General features: G+C 46.8%; 1 protein-coding gene across 1 annotated transcript in view; it reads left to right on the forward strand.

Annotated features, from left to right (window-relative positions):
- Window positions 1-13664, forward strand: part of ENPP3 (ectonucleotide pyrophosphatase/phosphodiesterase 3) — a 94412-nt gene extending 80748 nt beyond the window's left edge. Inside the window, exons 20-24 of the mRNA XM_056856232.1 lie at window positions 414-546; window positions 2098-2175; window positions 3090-3222; window positions 5653-5809; window positions 13466-13664. Of these exons, the coding sequence (XP_056712210.1) occupies window positions 414-546; window positions 2098-2175; window positions 3090-3222; window positions 5653-5809; window positions 13466-13642 (678 nt within the window). The 3' untranslated portion in view covers window positions 13643-13664. The remainder of the gene's footprint in view (window positions 1-413; window positions 547-2097; window positions 2176-3089; window positions 3223-5652; window positions 5810-13465) is intronic.
- Window positions 13665-18054: the final 4390 nt, after the last annotated feature.

Raw genomic sequence — 18054 nt, forward strand, 5'->3', positions numbered from 1 at the left:
ATAAGTAATCTCAATGAATTCCTTATGCAAGTCACACCCCTGAAATAGATAATAAAGTCAGAAATGTTCTGCTTTTTAGAAAATTCCAGAGGGCAACATGCTACTTTTTTGGTCCAAAGTGCTATAATTTTGCTGTTACAGCTTTACAGTACCTAAGTCCCTTCTAGCCTCTTTTGCCCTCCCCCAACCAGGCATTATCAACATGCTGAAGGAACAAGGATAAACAGTCTGGAGAAAAACTATAGTTTCTATTTCTAGCACTATCATGATTCATTATAAAAATAGGAAAAGAAGGAATCAATGAAAACAGTGCTAGGAAGTCACAAACCATACAAGTCATTAGATTGGCCACAAGCGTGGGTGTAATGTTCCCTCTCTCTCTCTCTCTCTCTTTCCACCCTTTTCCCTTCTAGCTGGAAGATCCTCTTCCTTCCACAGCTACAGATTGTCTGCGGCCAGATGTTAGAATCCCTGCTGCTCAGAGCCAAAACTGCTCAAACTACCAGCCAGACCGGAACATCACCCACGGTTTCCTCTATCCTTCTAGTTAGTAAAGCTCTTTATATAGAAAGAGCCTTAAAGTTTTAATCAGTTGGATGTGGCTGCATGTTTAAACATATACACTGCACTGAAATGACCCACTAGGAATAAGCATGGCATTTGGTGGTGGTGGTGGTGGTGGTGGGAGAATTTCAGTAGTATTTTATGATAGAAAAAAAGAATTGCTTTGCTATAATCATTGTCTTTTGCAGGGTCCTTGTATTGTATCTAAATGTTTTTGTTAAGCAGATTTAGTTTTATACTGAAAAAGAAAATATGGAGGGACTGGATAGAAAAGCATTGACTAAAACTCTGGCTAACAGCATATCAGCTATTAGCAAGGTTGATAAATCCTCCTTCTAGGGGTACCATTTGACTGCTTTTGGTGGGCAAACCCCCTCTGAAGTACGGGTGTTCCCCATTGGGGCTCAATAAGCAACAGGAGAAATTGGGAAGGGGGATGTTATTGACGCATCAATATAACTTCCAGCTAAAACTTGGAAGTGACATCACTTCTTTTTTAGGATTTTGATGTTTTCTATGGTTTTACTATTCAGGTTGGCAAAATACTAGAGCAGCGGTAACATCAGTTCTGGGTTTTAGGCAGAAGTGATGTCTTCCAAAGTTCTTGTGCAAAGCTATGGATAGCAATAGCTTTGTGTGGGCCCATTGCAAGCATTCATGGGAAACTGAGTTTCCCCTGATTCTTGTGTGTGGAAGTGGCCATTACAGACTATGAAAAGTAAGTATTTTTAAAATTCTCCTGGGGGAAGGGGCATATTTTGACATAGAGTCACTAAATTCACAGCATAGCTACAAGGGAATCTCCTTGCAGGAACCCCACAGTTTGACAGAGTTTGGGACAGGGGTCCAATTTTTTGGGGTCCTGAAGTGGTTGCCCCCCTCCTCCATGGAAAAGCATGGTAAAGTTTACCATGCTTTTCTATGGAGTAAAGTTTACCATGCTTTTCTTTGGAGGCGGGGGATGACCCCTTCAGGGTCCATAAAATTGGACCCCCTGTCCCAAACTTTACCATGCTTTGGGGTTCATGCAAGGGGAGTCTCTTGCAGCTGGGCTGTGAATGCCTCCCCCACAGCTCATTAAAAAATTCCCATCGGGAAAAGCCTGGGGAAAGCCAAAACCGAAAAAAGCTGAATACCTATTCGGCTTTTTCGGCGATCGGCTATCCAATTTAGGCTTGATTCCCAGTTTTCATTTTCGGCTTAAATTAAACCCAAAAGAAGCCGAAAAGGCCTTTTCAGGTTTATTTTCGGTTTGGTTTATCAATATGCATAGCCTTATTGGCAACCCTACCTCCCTCAGAGGTTGAACTGATCTTGAACTCCTCCAGTCTAGAGGAGCCTATCGAATCCTGCAAGTTACTTTCCCACGCAGCCAGAATCAACACAGGGCCTATGCCTTCTATCTTCATAACTACCTCAAATTAATAAATAAACCCTTCAATAATTTATACAAAACTGTGTTCAGCTTAAATCTATATGTAGTTTGCCTTATTTTTCACTTTATATATACCATTAATTCATACATTTTTGTAGACCTGAATTCAACTGATGTTGAACAATATGATGCTTTACTTACAAGCAATATTGTCCCTATGTATGGAGAATTCAAAAGTAAGTTTTGATGAAATTGTTTTACACTTTCATAACTTTCATAATGCATGCTAAAGAACATTTGCTTTCTTGTTGCACATATATAAAAGGCAGTTTGGCACTCGCACTACTTTATCAACATGTTAAGTCCCAAGTGGCCAAGGGATAGGAAACCACATTTCTGCTTCTAATGACTCCCTGGGTGGGCCATTTAGGAAGCTTTTTCAAACAGATTGTGCAGTGGTAACTTCATCAATCTGGCCTTAGATGAGGACAGTGTATTTACCTCACTCACAGAAGTTCCTCAGCTAGAAAAGTGAATGAGTAAATCCTTGTGTCCAAGGCGAAGACACACCCAGGTATTCCTTGTCAGTCTTCTGTACCTTTGTAAGGCAGTGGAGAAGAATATATAGCAGCCTGTCACACCCAAAAGATTTGAATATTGTTTTGACTCCTTGACACAAATTTGTGCCATACTGTAACCTCTTCAGAGAGGCAACCATGTTTCAACAGCTGGACTGCTGGGCAGTTGTGCAGTGGCATGGGTAGGGGGAACCCTTCTTGGCTTATATGCAGAGGGTGTCCTTGAGGACAACTTTTGGAAACGTCAGAATAAGCCCTGCCTGATCCCCATGGAATATATGTTGTACGCTGAGATCATAAGACTGGTGAATTTAGCTTCTACAATCTAAATGCGAGCACCATGTGTAATTTCAGTCAGATTTAGGATTCATCAGAGGTGATCCAGCCCACTGCTATATGTTGTTCATATGTTGGCCTAAAATATTAGTGGGTGTGTGATAAAATTATAAAGGTTGAGCCAAATGTCAGCCTGAGATTTTAGTTATATTCTTATCACCTATAACTGGAACATTTCTATTAAAAACCTTACTAACATCAAGGCTAACTAAATCTCATGGTCTTCTTAACTACAGGAATATGGAATTACTTCCATGAAAGACTACTTCCAAAATATGCTAAAGAGAGGAATGGACTGAATGTGATCAGTGGGCCTATTTTTGATTATGATTACAATGGTCACTTTGATTCTCTTGACAAAATTAAACAGTAAGTAAAAAAAAATGACAGCACTTTTAAAGGAAATCCTATGATGTGTCTTTCTATTTTGGATTTGTATTTCAATTCCACTCTCTAAGCCAAGGAAGCTCAGTGGTTTACATACAATTTTCCTCTTGTAGCTTATATGCCTAGAATTGCCTATCTTCATCAATAACATTGCACAAACTGCTTTCAGACTATTCTCTATGATTTACAAATTCTATACAATGATAAACATAACAATTTTATTTTCATAAACAAATGTAAAATTATATAATTTACGTCAAAATAACTTTTATTTGTTATCAACACTTTTCAACTGGAAATTGCACTCCTGGAACTCTATTGGTATGTGTAATCCGCCTTGTGTCTCAGTGAGAAAGGTGGACTTTTGTAAATAAATAAATTGGCTCTAAGCCAGCAAATACATAATGTTAACACCAAACAAAGTGATTGGCCATACATTGATCAGCTGATATGAGCAGTTCCCCATGCTTAGACTGTGACCTGAATATCATACATTTCCATTTCCTAGTCTCAGAGAAAATTACTATGCTTATTATAGTTTCAGTTACCCTGCCTGGTTTATTGTCCTAGATAATAAGACTCCCTAACATGCTATGTGGACCAGCTCTTCTGACCCCACGGTCAACCCTGAGGAGGAGGATTTAGTCTCTGGGCTCCTCTGGGGAGTCGCTGGAGAAAGAACTGCAGAAACCTGGCTTGAAGCCATAGGAATGGCTCCCTTTCTTGCTGCTACGCCTGTAGAAGACAGGCAAGGTGGAGAGGGCAGCAAAGAGAAGGGGCAAGTCATCAGAGACAGCCACAAGACAACAGCGGACACAGGCAGCCGCAGCACAAGCAGTGCAGCAGTTGGCAAGAGCCCCACCAAGCACCCAGTTTGTGGGTCCAAAGACTGGCCAGCAGCCATCCCCCAAGAACTGGTGACAGCTGCAAGAGGTGGCAGAGGCACAGTGGAGCCCAGCACAGCCAGGACCCAGCCCCTCACAAATAATTGGAGCAGGCTTGTTTGGAAAGACGGGAGAGGAGACAGGGGGCGGGGGGCCTCCTTAGGCCCATGGAAGCTGGAGGCAAAACCCTTTAAGACGGCAGAAGGGAAGGGGGCCAGTGAGCTCGGTTCCCACGCCAGCAGCCTGTGGACCTGCCACTCCCTCAGGCACCACCCCTGGGTTAGAGGGGCTGGGAGAGGCCAGAGGTCTCCCATCCCAGGAACCCCTTTGAAAGGTGAATCCTGGGAGAGCCAGGGAGGAAGGGACAGAGTTCATCTGAGGTTTAGAAAGAGAGGCAACAGGAAGGAGCGAAAGAGGGACCCAGGAACTCCTGCTCTTTTCCGAGGCTCCTCCCAGGGCTAAACCTCCTGAAGGGGAATGCTGGAGGACATGACAGCTTCGGACTCCGGCCAGTTCTTGGCAGAGCCAGACACAAACACCACTTGTCCCCATCCACAATCTACTACTATGGAGTTCTCATCAGTTTGGGAGTCTCTTCTGAATACATGTACAAAGCCAACCTAATGAAACAATGTATCTTAAAATACTTAAAAGTAGTTTTGGGGTGCCATAACGTTTAACAGGTTTATTGCGACATAAGCCTATCAAATGTCCGTTACATAAGGACTAAGGGACAGAAGCTTTTATAGGATTTGAACAGTTTGGCTGTGTAAAGAAGTGCTTGAAGGTTGTGGCCTTAGTGTTACCGGAGATGCTGTCTTTTGGCTAGACTTGATGCCACATTTGTCAAAAATGGTTTGGAGAGGGAGAAAGAATTTCTGCCACCGTGTAGGAGGAGGGTTGAGATGACAGGCTGGAACTTCCTCCCAAGCCAAAAGCTTTAATATCCTGTCAGCCACACAATGCTGTTTACAAGTTTTCACAAACATGTCAAGATGTCTACAAAATTAGTCCTGGCAAGATAATCTTGTTCACTGATTGAATGAACTAACACTGGTCTGCGCTGCATGCACCGTGGGACCGGGCAACACTTTGCACGGATGTCTGTGACACTGTTCCAGTTTAAATTATAGGCAATGGAAATGTGTTCTTTACATGTTTGTTTGCAGTACTTTCAAGAAAACAAATAGGGAGAAACCCTTCTCTCAGATACATCAGAATTTCACTCTCACAATTCTTCTAAAACATTACTTCTGGTTAAATGTTACTTCAGTTTTACATATGGACAAAATAAAATGAGAATAAAGTATATTATTCTTGAAGGCATGATCCCTATTACAACCAAGAAGCAATGTCAGTGGGACTGTCTCCAGGCTTTAGAATCACTTTTGACTTTGGAAAGCCTGTGAGTCACATCCATAAATTGCACTATTAGAGAACTCAATTCCTGCATCTGTTAATAATGTAATGCTAAGTGAGTGAATGCAATAGTTTGTACTGCAAGCCATTCATTGATATTCTTTTGTAGGTATGGAAACAACACACAGATTCCCATTCCGACCCATTACTTTGTTGTGCTGACTAGCTGTATGAATCAATCGAACACTCCACTGAACTGCTCTGGCTCACTGGATGTCCTCTCTTTTGTTCTTCCTCATCGTCCAGACAACAGTGAAAGCTGTGCTGCTGTAAGTATGGGCATCATGCACTACTCAGAGAATCTTGAGTAACACAACATCTAATCTTAGTGGGTCTTTCCACTTGGTTGTGGTAGCCCAACATCCTGACTGTATTGTATATTCAAAAACAAATACTTGGAAGATATGTTTATGAAACCAAGCAGGAGGGCAAATCTCTCCCCTATGATTCACTTCACTCATTTTTTAAAAAAAATTCAGTAACTGAGTTGTGCAACTACAGCTAGTGGACATAAGACTAACAATGCAATCCTAAGGAAAATTTCACCCTTCTAAGTTCACTGAAGTCAAGAGGCTTAGAAGTGTGTCTCACTGCTTAGGATTGCCCTATAAATGGTGAATCAGGATGTCCCTGGTTTGAATCTCACCTTTGCTGTGAACTCAGCAACTATTCTTAGGCAAGGCCCAATTCCTCAGCCTCAGCCCCCCAGTTCCAATACTGGCATAATAATACAAACATGACAGGCTTTACAGAGTTGTGAGGGTTACAGCAAAAATAATATTTCTGGCATCCATTGAACACTTTTAAATATTGTATACATTCTGAGTTTGTTGTTAGTACTGATTTGCTATTTCCTGTTTTAACTATCAGTTGGCCTGATGTTATATGCGCCATGTGAAGTGCTTCTGAACATCACTTTTGCTATTGGTGCGCATGTGTGAAAGACAAATGCAGTTTTGAATGCACTTGTATCATTTGTAACTATGGCTGTGCAGGAAAGAAAATGTATGATAACATTTCAGACTTGCTGATCTTTTTTGGGTCACTTGTCAATGGATGCATTGTATCTGAAATACATGTTCACCCACTGTCCCTCTCCACAGAGTTGTATAGATCTGAGAATGGCATTTGCCTGCTTTACCAGTCAAGCCTGAATGGAAGTGTCTTTTGTCCGCTGATGCGTAAATAATGAGAGCTGACACCAGAGCTGGGATAATAAAAGGGCCAACTTTATTTAATCGTTCAAGAGGGATCTGCAGTGCACAAAACCAAAACATCCCCAATAACTGACTGCAGTGCGGGCCATTGCGGGGATGCTGAAGAGTCTGGCCTCCTCTTGCTTTTGCATCCCCGCTCTAAGGACGAGACCCACCCTGGCTCTGAGCTCCGAGCCGTCACATGTGGTACGGCTCCTGCTCTTCCTTGCCAAGTCTTTTTAGTGCTCAAGGGAGGTGTACCGCGTCCAATCCACCCTAGCCGCGAGGTCTATAGGTAAAGGATAGTGGCACCCCTCAAGGAGTTCCTGTCCCAGGTCCCTGCCAGGCACCGAGGCCCCAGTCCTGGTTTGAGGGTTACTCCTTCATCTTCCCAAGTGATGCCTCAGGGTGCTCACTGGAGTTGTAACATGAACCATGAAGCCACCTTTTTCCCCGCACTGCTTCTGCCACGGGGGGCTGATCAGCCTAATGCTTGGTCCACCCCCAGCCCCCACTTGCCCTCTAGGCTGCCAGGAGGCTCCACTGCAGATCTCCCAAGAAGATGTCATAGCCTGCATCTGAAAGGTGGACACCATCAGGTCTGTATAGGTGTGGAAAGCAATGCTTGATTTCCTGGATGCGCAATATGCAAGCCATCCCCCAAGACTACCGCATGCCATATTTCACCATTCACCTTTGCTCGAGCCCTTTCCAAGTGCCCTGGGGCCAATGCGCCCTTCCAGACCCATCTCTTGAGCATGTCTGACCAAACCAACCGTATGCCGGTGCACCAGGGCCATCAGGTGCTCAAAGTCCACCAGGGCTTGCAAAACAATAGACTTTCCAGGCTGTTTTCCCATGTCATTCTCACCCAAGTGGATGACGATTACTTGAGGTGGGTGAGCCGCCTTCTGGTGGTCGTGGAGGGTTGGCAATAACTGTTCCCACCTCATGCCTCTTCTGCCCAGCCATGCAATCAGCATCATTTTGCTTAAACCCAGCTGTGTGCCGCAACCCCCTGTGGCTGCCCTGTGGCTAGCCCAAAAGATAATGCTGTGGCCACAGATGAGAACCCCCCTCCTCCTGCGCTGGCAGCCTGTAAAGACAAAACGTCAGTGTGCCGCCGCAGAGGATCCCTGCCCCGACCCCACTCCTTGCAGCTGTGCCACCGAAACCAAAGGCCTGACATAAGACCTGAAAGCTGCTGAACGCCACCTGCCGACTGACTTAACCATTTCATCCCCGTGTCCCAAAGTGGCCGCTGTGGAGGCAGCCCCAATGCTTAAGGAGTGAGTACCAAAAAGGTGAGGGGGGGTTCCCAGACTAGCTAAAACTCTCTTCACCACCACCCAGAACTGGTACCTAGTAAGTGGCTTGCCATCGGCATGCTGGAAAAAAGGCCCAGTTCCCTGTCCCCGTGTTGCAACATAGCTCTTCACGGCTTGCACGGGGCAAACAGCCACTGATGCACAGGGGTACAATTGAAATACCTCTCCCTTACCCTTCTGATCAGTCTTAGATGCTCGGAGCCTGACTGCTAAACCCGTGGCTGTTACGGAAACATCCCGCATATGCAGTGCTCTGCCTGATTGGTCCCATTTGGATCGCACTAACAATTCACTAATCCGCAGGCCCCAAAGAAGGCCAGGAGGGCAGCTGCACGATACAGTTTGACCTCGAAAGCTGAGGCGCAGTGCGATTCTAAGGCCAGAGACAAACCTGCTAGCAACTCAGGGGACACCGGGGCCCTGGCATCTGGCTTCCTTGGCTCTGCTCTGGCCCACCCCTCCAGCATCCTCCTCACCCTAAAGTTGCCTGTCATGTCTGCCCTCCCAGCGGCCTTTGCGTAGAATGCCAAAGCTGACAGGCGGCCAGCTATAATGGAAACCGTGTACCCCGTGTTGTGCAGCTGGATGCAGTACTGCATGAGGTGGTCCACCGGTATAGGCCAAACCGGCTGCAGCTGCTCCTTCCCCCTAAATTCCTCAAAAGGCCCGGAAACTCCTGGCATAGCCATTCCGAGTACGCGGGGCCAAAGAGTTGTCTATGGCACTCCAGGCCTCACCGCTCCAAGACTCCACAGTGCCACAGGCATCTCCTCTGGTGATTCCTGGGCTAGAGGGGACAGGATCCTGAAGCGCTCTACCTGAAAACGGGATAGTGCATCAGCGCAATTATTTGTTATTCCAGGAACATGGTGAGCTGAAAAAAGGATGTTATATTTGAGGCACTGTAGTACAAAAGCCCGCACCAAGGACATGACTCTAGGGAGGACAGTGTGTTAACAATGTGGACCACAGCCTTATTGTCACACCAGAAATGCACTGAATGATTGGCTAGAGCCTCCGGCCAGATGTGAACTGCCACTACCATTGGGAAAAATTCTAGGAAAGTGAGGTCCCTTATAATGTCACTGGCCTTCCATTCTGCTGGCCACCACTCGGCACACCACCTGCCCCGGCAGTAAACTCCAAACCCGTGGGCCCCAGCTGCATCAGAGTGCACCTGAAGTTCCGCCTCAAGCAAAAGGTCTTCCCTCCAGAAAGATACCCCATTGTAACTTTCCAAAAAACGGGCCCACATGCAAAGGTTCTGCCTCATGGCGCTAATGACCTGTATCCTGTGGTGGGCGGCCCGCACGCCAGCCATAACCCAGCAGAAGCAACGCACAAAGGCACTCCCCGGCATGACTACCCTGCATGTGAAATTCAAATGTCCCACCAATGATTGGAGCTCACGCAGCATGACTTTCCTTGCCCGCATAGCACCAAGCACGAGGCCCTGGAGCTCAGCAAGCTTTTGGACTGGCAGCCTCGAAAGCTGCCCCACGGTATCCAGTTCGATTCCTAGATAGGTCAGCTTGGTGGATGGGCCCTCGGTCTTTTCATGGGCTAGGGGCACTCCCAGCTACCCGCACAATGCATGAAATTGCTGCATGAGCTCCAAACACTTATGCGACTCTGGGGGGCCTGCAAAAAGGAAATCATCTAGATAATGTGTTACGCTGGGTTGACCAGAAAGCACCTTAACTGCCCACTCTAGCATGGAACTGAATTTCTCAAACGCCGCACAAGATATGGAACACCCCATAGGCAATGCCTTGTCAAAATAGAATTTGCCTTGAAATGAGAAACCCAGGAGATCGAAGTCAAGTGGATGGACGGGGAGGAGGCGGAACGCAGACTTAATGTCACACATCCCCAACAGCGCACCCTCTCCAAAAGTGTGTATCAAATGCACTGCATTATCAAAGGATGAATATTTGACCGAACAAAGCACTTGGGGAATGGCGTCATTCACCGATCCGACCTTCAGGAATGATAGATGATGTATCAACCTAAACTCCCCAGGAGCCTTCTTTGGGACTATACCCAGTGGTGAAATACGCAGATTTTTTTAGGGGCAAGGCACTGAACGGGCCTGCTACTCTGCCTTCCTTGACTTCCTTATCAATTTTTGTTTTAACTACACCCTCCATCTCAGTTATTGACTTCAGATTCCCAGCCATGCTATGCACCCTAGAGCCCACCATTGGGATCTGAAAAACATATGTAAAACCGTCAATCAAATACCGCGCGTCCAAATCCTTCGGGTAGGCAGTTAAAAGGCGCCTGAGTTCGGGGACTTTAATTGGACTTGGCGCCTTTTGGAGCAGTGCCTGTGGCAGCTCCCCCACCTCCTTTCTGCCCCCAGCCCTGGTCCCCTTGACCCTGCCTATGGGGTCGACCCTTGGGGCAGGAAGTGATGGGGTGGGGTTCCCTACAGATGGGGCATTCGTGCCTGTATCTGCATGGGCGATGATCACAGCGGCCGATGGAACTGAAATCCCAGCAAAGCAAGTGGGGTTGAACCGCCTGGTCCCCCGGGGGCCTGAAGCTTGGGGCGTGATTGATGAGGTGTCCGCTTTGGGACCTCTCACCCTGCACTGCCCTTGCAGGCATCATGCACTGCATCCACAATTCACCCTGCTTGACGTCCCAAGCAAGGGTCAGGTTACGAGCTGCTCGTAGTCTGAAATTCTCGTCGTATTGGAGCCAAGCTTGACCCATGAACTCGTTATAAGCATGATTAATGATGTCCAGATACTTGACCAAGGCCGAGGCCCTGGATGGCTGTTCACGCACAATCACCCCCTGATAGATAAGGTAACCTACCAGCCAGTTGGGCCACGTGCGGTCCACTTTCTTCCTTCGCCACTTATCGTCATCCCTATGCCCTTGTCTCTCCCTTTTGGCTCCTCATCCCTGTTCAGCAGTGAAAAGATATCCACATATTCCCCTCTAAGTATTTTGTCTGTGAGAGCCTGGGGAAGGTGGGATCCTAAGGGCAGCCCCATCTCCCCATGTGTTATCAACTGAGGCTGAGGGCCCTGGCCAAGCGTAGCTGCGGCAGTAGGCTGCACAGCCACCGGAGTGGGCCCTGTGGCTCCCCCATCTAGCATCCCCCGGGGGTCAGTGGCTTGCTGTCCTTGCCACACCTGATTGATCACTGACATTTGATCCTGGGCAGTGGCATCAGGCTGATGAGAAGGCCACCGCCCCAGCCCGGAAGGCTGCCGCCCCCTCCCAGAGAGCTGCGGGGGGCCCAAGGCAGGCAGTGCCTCATTTGACTGGTAAGGGGGTGGCAAGTCCATTGCCTGATCGTTAACTAAAGACTCCCCAGTAGATGTTGTGGCCCGTGACTGTGTGTGCACTGGGGACTCACCTGTTTCTGAGAGCCTGGGCGGTGAGCAGCTCTCCCTTGTCAGTGCAGGGGCAGACTCACTGTCCTCCCTGGGTTCCCTGGCATTCCCCTGCTCCAGCGTATCCATACGCCCTGCAATCACATCCATATATCCTGCAATCACGGACACAATCTGATAAATGGATTCCAAATCATGAGCCCCCTGCGGTGAGGCCCCACCCCGAGCAGGCGGCCTCCCCTGCCCCATGATTCCTTGCACCCCACCCGCTGCTTGAAAAGCACCACCCCACTTCCCTTTCTGGGTGGTTGTGCTTGTGGCTTGGATGTGCCGGGCCGCGTGGCCAGCAGCCTGCCCCTCCAGTACTTTTTGGGTGGGCCTCCGTGCTCTCTTGGGCCTTTTGGCCTGTGAGGGCTGTGCGTTTTTCCTTGGTCCCATGGCTGGTAGAAGCAAGAGGTAGAGGCGTCAGAAAAGAAATGAAGGGGGCTTCCGTTCAAGAAACGTGTGTGAAGCAGGAGGTAGATGCTGCAGAAAAGAAACGTTTCTGTTCCAAAAACGTGCGTGAGAGAGAAACAAAAGCTAGGCCACAAGCCACTGAACAATGGGGGCAGTAGGACCCTGACGCCGGGCAGCCAGTTCGCAACCCGGCTTCCTAAGCGCACGCTAATGGAACAAAGGATATGACTCCTGAAAGCGCACGTAGACAAAGGAAACAAAAGGAGTGAAACGGCACGTGCACGCGGCAGGGAACAAAAAGAGGACTGTGTCTGGAGAGGCGGAAAGCAGGAGATGCTGAGACCCTCTGCGCACAAGCAGATGCTTGCCCCCCCACCCTTGGAAGGACTGTACCAAATGGATGGCCCCTGCCCGTCTCCCTCTTCCCAGATACTCAGCCACGTGTCCGAGTGTGAGTTCCTCCGTTCCTCCGTCCACCTGTCTGCTCCGTCCGCTTCAAAAGAGGGAGGAAATCTCCACCCCAGCGCTATTAAGCCCTTTCCCCCAGGCCCGCCCTCTTCCCACGTCAGGCCAGAAGATGCAAGAGGACTGGCTCTCTTTTCGCACTACCGCAGCCAAATGCGCCCCTCCCCTCACTTCGTTGAATGTGGGGTGGGGGCGGTCTTTGGTCAATATTATCAGACTCTGCTCCATTGTCATGTTCCTCTTCCTCATCCATGGTGGTGGATATCTGGGGCATGGCCATTTCACTAGCTAGTGAAAAAGACCAGGGTAATGGTGTGTCCACCCCACCCCCAAACACACACACCACAATAATACATGAAAAAATACAGCATTGATTAAAACGAGAAGCCTCCAGCCTCATCAGTTTCAATGGTATAAGATGAAGGAAACCCACATCAGGGAATATGCAAGGTTTTTCTCCACCCTTATCAATTTTGTGAAAGGCCATAGAGAAATAAATCCCCAGTGAAATAAATAGTAGTGGGGCAAGCTGGGCAATGGAAAAAGTGAAGTTATACCCTGTGAGTCTGTCCTAGCTGGAAGGCAGTATGAGTCAAGACAGGCGTCTCTTCTCCTGAACTACCTGGAGTGGGGGTGGGACAACATTCACGGTGCCCATCCCACACAGACTTGTGCCCTCTTATAAGCTTCAGTGGAGTGAGAAGCGTGTAACTTTGCTTAGAAATGCACTGTTAAAATGGGGAAAGCATAAACTGATCATTATGAAATGCTTGAAAATACATATGTAATTTCAGCCCTGAGAATCTGTAAAGCGCCAGGCCTATGGTTGACATTAAGTAAGCAGTGGCGGCACCTGAGGTACAGACCTTCCCTTACAGTAGTGCTCTGTTTTCTCGGCACTGGTGTTTGCTTGCCATTTTTGCCTTCCAGTTCCAGCCCTCTCAGCCCTCTTCTCAAAGTCAGCAAATAGGGTAAACCTTTGGTGTAAATGCTCGTACATCATTTTCACTGCCCGGAAATTAACTATTAGAAGAGCAAACAAGCTCCAGGAGCAAAGAAAATGTTGATTTGATCCCTCGTCCATGCTATTATTTAAGTTTGAGTTTTGTTCTTGTTTACTTCAGATGAATGGCCTTCCAGAGATCCTATGGGTTGAAAAAAGAATGCAGGCTCACGTAGCACGTGTCCGTGATGTGGAGCTTCTGACAGGTCTGGATTTCTATCCCGGGAGCAAACAGTCACTTCCGGATATTCTGCAACTAAAAACGTTTCTGCCAACATTTGAAACTCTTATTTACTGAGTATATATCACTTGAAAATAAAGGAACACTTAGAGAAATACGTTTGATTTTGGTGTTATCCATTTTGCTGTTATCTAGAGTTCCAATTACATCAAACTATTGAAATTAAGCTTTCACCAAATCACACATGATAAAGATTGTGAAGTGAAGGTTTCTTTTGTATAATGATTGTATGTAGATTTCAGCTTTGTGCATTGTAATGTTTGATTTTTTAAAAAATCAGGGATCTTTAAATATTACCGGAGGAATGTGTTGTGAGTTTGATAATTGACGTGTGGTTTCATCATTCTGAGCTTATCTGAAAAATCACACAGTGGAGCTTTCCCCTTATAAAGGCAATGAAAATGTATCTGTTAGTAAATGAATACCGTCAGTAAACTCAACTGATATTTATGTGAGATTCTTAAGCTCAGTGGAAGCTGCATTGTGCCTGCTGAGCTCCTGTATAAGCCAAGACACCTATTCTGGTCAATGCTGAAGAAAAGTCACGTAAAATTAAAATTCACAAGGGCAGCTTGTGAATCTATGAGTAGGATTTTCTGCAGGTTTTTTTTTTTTAAAAAAAGAAGTTAAAACAACTGCAGGGGCCCCAGTTTAGATCAGAGCCCCTGCTCCGGGAAGAGGTGTTGATATTTGATGATTAATCCTTTATTGTTTTCCTGAGTTCAGATGCCCACAGGAAGGGAAACATATGTCTCTTTCTGCTTTTCATCCAGAAGTGACAGCTACCTTTGTAACAAATGTTTGAAATCAGGGTGGGACTGAATGAGAGTTAATAAACTGAAGCACAATCCAGGCAAATGCAGAGATGATGATGATGATGATGATGGTTGTTGTTCTGTTGGGCAAATGGATGGAAATATGCCTTTTTTTGGTTGGGCTGAGATGTACTTTAAAGCTCAGGTTCTCAGCCTGGGAGTATTCCTCAACCCAGCATTGGTAACAGCACATTTCTTTTAGCAGCTTAATTTTATATATCAACTGCTGCTGGAAGACAAGGATCTCACCATCCATGCCTTGATTACTACATTATGTTGTTGTAATACACTTTACTTGAGACTTTGCAAACTTCATCCATAAACCTATCACACCTGTTCCAGAACTACTATATTGTTTCCAGGCCCAATTCAAGGTGCTGATATTATGCTTTGAAAGCCCTAAGGTGTTTGGGTCCTGAATACCTCAGAAAATGCCTCCTTTTTTATGACTGTCCCCTTAGTCCCTACTCCCGTGTTGGCGAACCTATGGCACGCGTGCCACAAGCGGCACGCCGAGCCCTTTCTATGGGCACGCGTGGAGCCGCGGGCCCCCCCGCCCGTCCCCCGCCCGTCCCCCGCCCGTCCCCCGCCCGTCCCCCGCCCCCTCTTTGCGGCCTCGACGTCATCTGCCTCCTGCCGCCCCACTCCGCCTTAGCAGCAGCAGCAGCGCCGCCGCCCCACCCAGGCGGCGCTCCAGATCCGCCACCGGCCGCTCATGCTCGGCCCCGAGGGCTGCCCTGCTGGCCGCACCGCTACGCCCACCGAGTCGCCCCCGCCCCCTTGGCTGCCTGTCCCCCTCCTCCGCCCCTCCTCGCGGCCTCGGCACACGTTTCCGCCTCGCCGCAGCCAACTTTGCCGAGGGGCGGGGCGACTCGGCGGGCGTAGCGGTGCGGCCGGCAGGGTAGCCCTCGGGGCCGAGCAGGAGTGGCCGGTGGCGGCGGCGGGTCCAGAGCGGCGCCTGGGTGGGGCGGCGGCGCTGCTGCTGAGGCAGAGCGGGGCAGCGGGAGGCTTGCGGGAGGCTTGCGGTGGGCGGCTCTTTTGCTTGCCACTGAGAGATGCCCATTTACCCCATCCAGAGTCTCAAAACTGCATGGGGGGGGGGTTTGTTGTCTATTTGTGAAAGAGAGGTTTTGCCTTGGACTTGCCACTGAGAGATGCACATTTACCCCATCCAGAGTCTCAAAACTGCATGGGGGGGGGGGATTGTTGTCTATTTGTGAAAGAGAGGGTTTAATTTGGACTTGCCACTGAGATGCACATTTACCCCATCCAGATTCTCAAAACTGCATGGGGGGGGGTTTGTTGTCTATTTGTGAATGGGAGGTTTAGCCTCGGACTTGCCACTCAGATGCACATTTCCCCCATCCAGATTCTCAAAACTGCATGGGGGGGGGGTTGTTGTCTATTTGTGAAAGAGAGGTTTTGCCTTGGACTTGCCACTGAGATGCACATTTACCCCATCCAGATTCTCAAAACTGCATTGGGGGGGGGGGTTGTTGTCCATTTGTGAATGGGAGGTTTTGCCTTGGACTTGCCACTCAGATGCACAACTCAACAATAAGCCCCCCTGCAGAGTTTTGAGAATGCAGATGGGGAAAATGGTGTTTGTCAGTCATTGCCATGATTTAATTTTATGGATGACAAAGGATAGTACAGTTTGTTCTGAAAATGAAATCCTTAAAGTGTGGAATTCTCTGCCAAATAATTTTAAATCAATGAAAGCACTTGGGATTGCTTTCCTTACTTTGTTTGGATCATTTTATGCTTGTGAGCATAAGATGTTAACGTATGAGTTGTTTTTTCTAAACTAAAACCTCAGTATTCAGGTTAAATTGTCATGCTGGCACTTTACGATGAATAAGTGGGTTTTGGTTTGCAGTTTGGGCACTCGGTCTCTAAAAGGTTCGCCATCACTGCCCTACTCCATATTCAGTTGTGGAGCTTGGATTGTCAGTGATCAAGAGGAGGACCTTGTCGAGGTGGCCTGCAATCCAGACTTTTGAAGTCTGGATGACATCTCCCTCCCTCCCTTCCAGAAAGGAATAAAGACCTATTTATTCTGTTTGGTCCTGCTTGATTTTGCCTGGCAATGTGGGAGCTCTGATGTTGGTGTTATTGTTTTATGTGCAATTTTGTTTGGGAATTTTGAGATTGTTTTAAAATTATTATTTGATACTTATAAAAACTTGTTTTTTTATTATTATTGGCATCCTTCCTGAGAAACATTGTGGTTGAAAAGTGGAATGCAAATATTGTAAGTAAGCAAACAAACAAGTATATGCTACAGTCTTCCCAGTGCTCTTGTGGTGAGGCCAGATCTTGCCATATGAGCTCCATTTCCATAATAAGACCTGAAGCAAGTATGTACCATCTCGGTGCTCTTGCATTGATTATATATTCTTCCAAGAATCAGGGAAGGTATTGCATATATCCAGTAGATCCATTGTTTCTGGCATGTGTCAGTTAGGGAGATGCACTGAATGTAAAGCTTTGCCTTCCTTTTGGCTGATCTTTAAGATTAATTGCTAGAAATTGTAATGAGCTGTATGAATGCTCTTATTAGCACCATCTGAGTTACTGAACTCCAGTGAACTAATGTTCCCAAGTGCTGTGGGACTGGATTCATCCCTTGAGCATGGCACAGGGATAGAAGGGGCTTCAGCCTTCCCTCCTGCCCCTTTTCTGAGCTGAAGCAGCCACAGGGAGGCCTGTTTGCCTCACTATGGGGTGCCACATACTGCAGTCAGTTCATGTGAAGTCCCACAGTGGAACAAACAACTCCACATGGCAATTTCTGCTGAGGAAAACATCATGGGAGGCAAAGCTGAAGCCCCTCCACTCTAGCCCCATAGTGCTTGGGAACATTAGTTCCCTCTTGTGATGTGTGACATGAGTTGGACTGAGGGGATTCCTGACCTGACTCTTGTCACACATATTGTGTAATTGAACCCAAAGGGAGAAATCCCAAGGTCTACTTAGAAGTAAGCCCTAGTCTATTCATTGGGGATTATTCTCAGGGAATTTTTTGTTTAGGATTACAGCCATAGTAATTTGGTAAAGTACTAAATTTAGAATTTATTAACAAATTCAGAATAAAGACTTAGGATTTCTTAAACACTATAGGGGTTAAATATCTTAGGAAATCCTTTTGCTGTGTGTTCATGTAAAATAAACGGATGTCTAACAGGAGCTTTGTTGTTCTGTTAGTATTGGCAAAGAAGTTTGCATTTGAATCATCTGCATGGTTAATTTGTAATTAATCTCAATGGAAGATTTGTGCATTTCCTAATTGGGACTGTCCCAGCCCTTTAGTCACATATTAGGGGCGAAGCACTCATTGCTTAACATAATAATCTGCCAATTATATTGAGTTCCATTCTGGCAAGGAATTTATTTTTCTGGGAATATGAATGAATATGGCAAATCTTAGTTTCTGGAAAGGAAATGCTTAGTAACTACTGACTATGGCACCCACTTCAAATACATCAGATACTTAAAATGTCTCAGTTCAGTGGACAGTTTTATATTAGTACAGTAGGTTTAGAGATCCAAATCTCTTAATCTTTCCAAATACTGTATTTTTAATACTTGCCTGGGGCTAGATATACTGATTAAAATGTTTTCCTAAGACCAGATAGGAAGAAGGACGCAGCT

Source organism: Euleptes europaea, chromosome 10 (assembly GCF_029931775.1).
Source record: "Euleptes europaea isolate rEulEur1 chromosome 10, rEulEur1.hap1, whole genome shotgun sequence".
NCBI lineage: Eukaryota > Metazoa > Chordata > Lepidosauria > Squamata > Sphaerodactylidae > Euleptes > Euleptes europaea.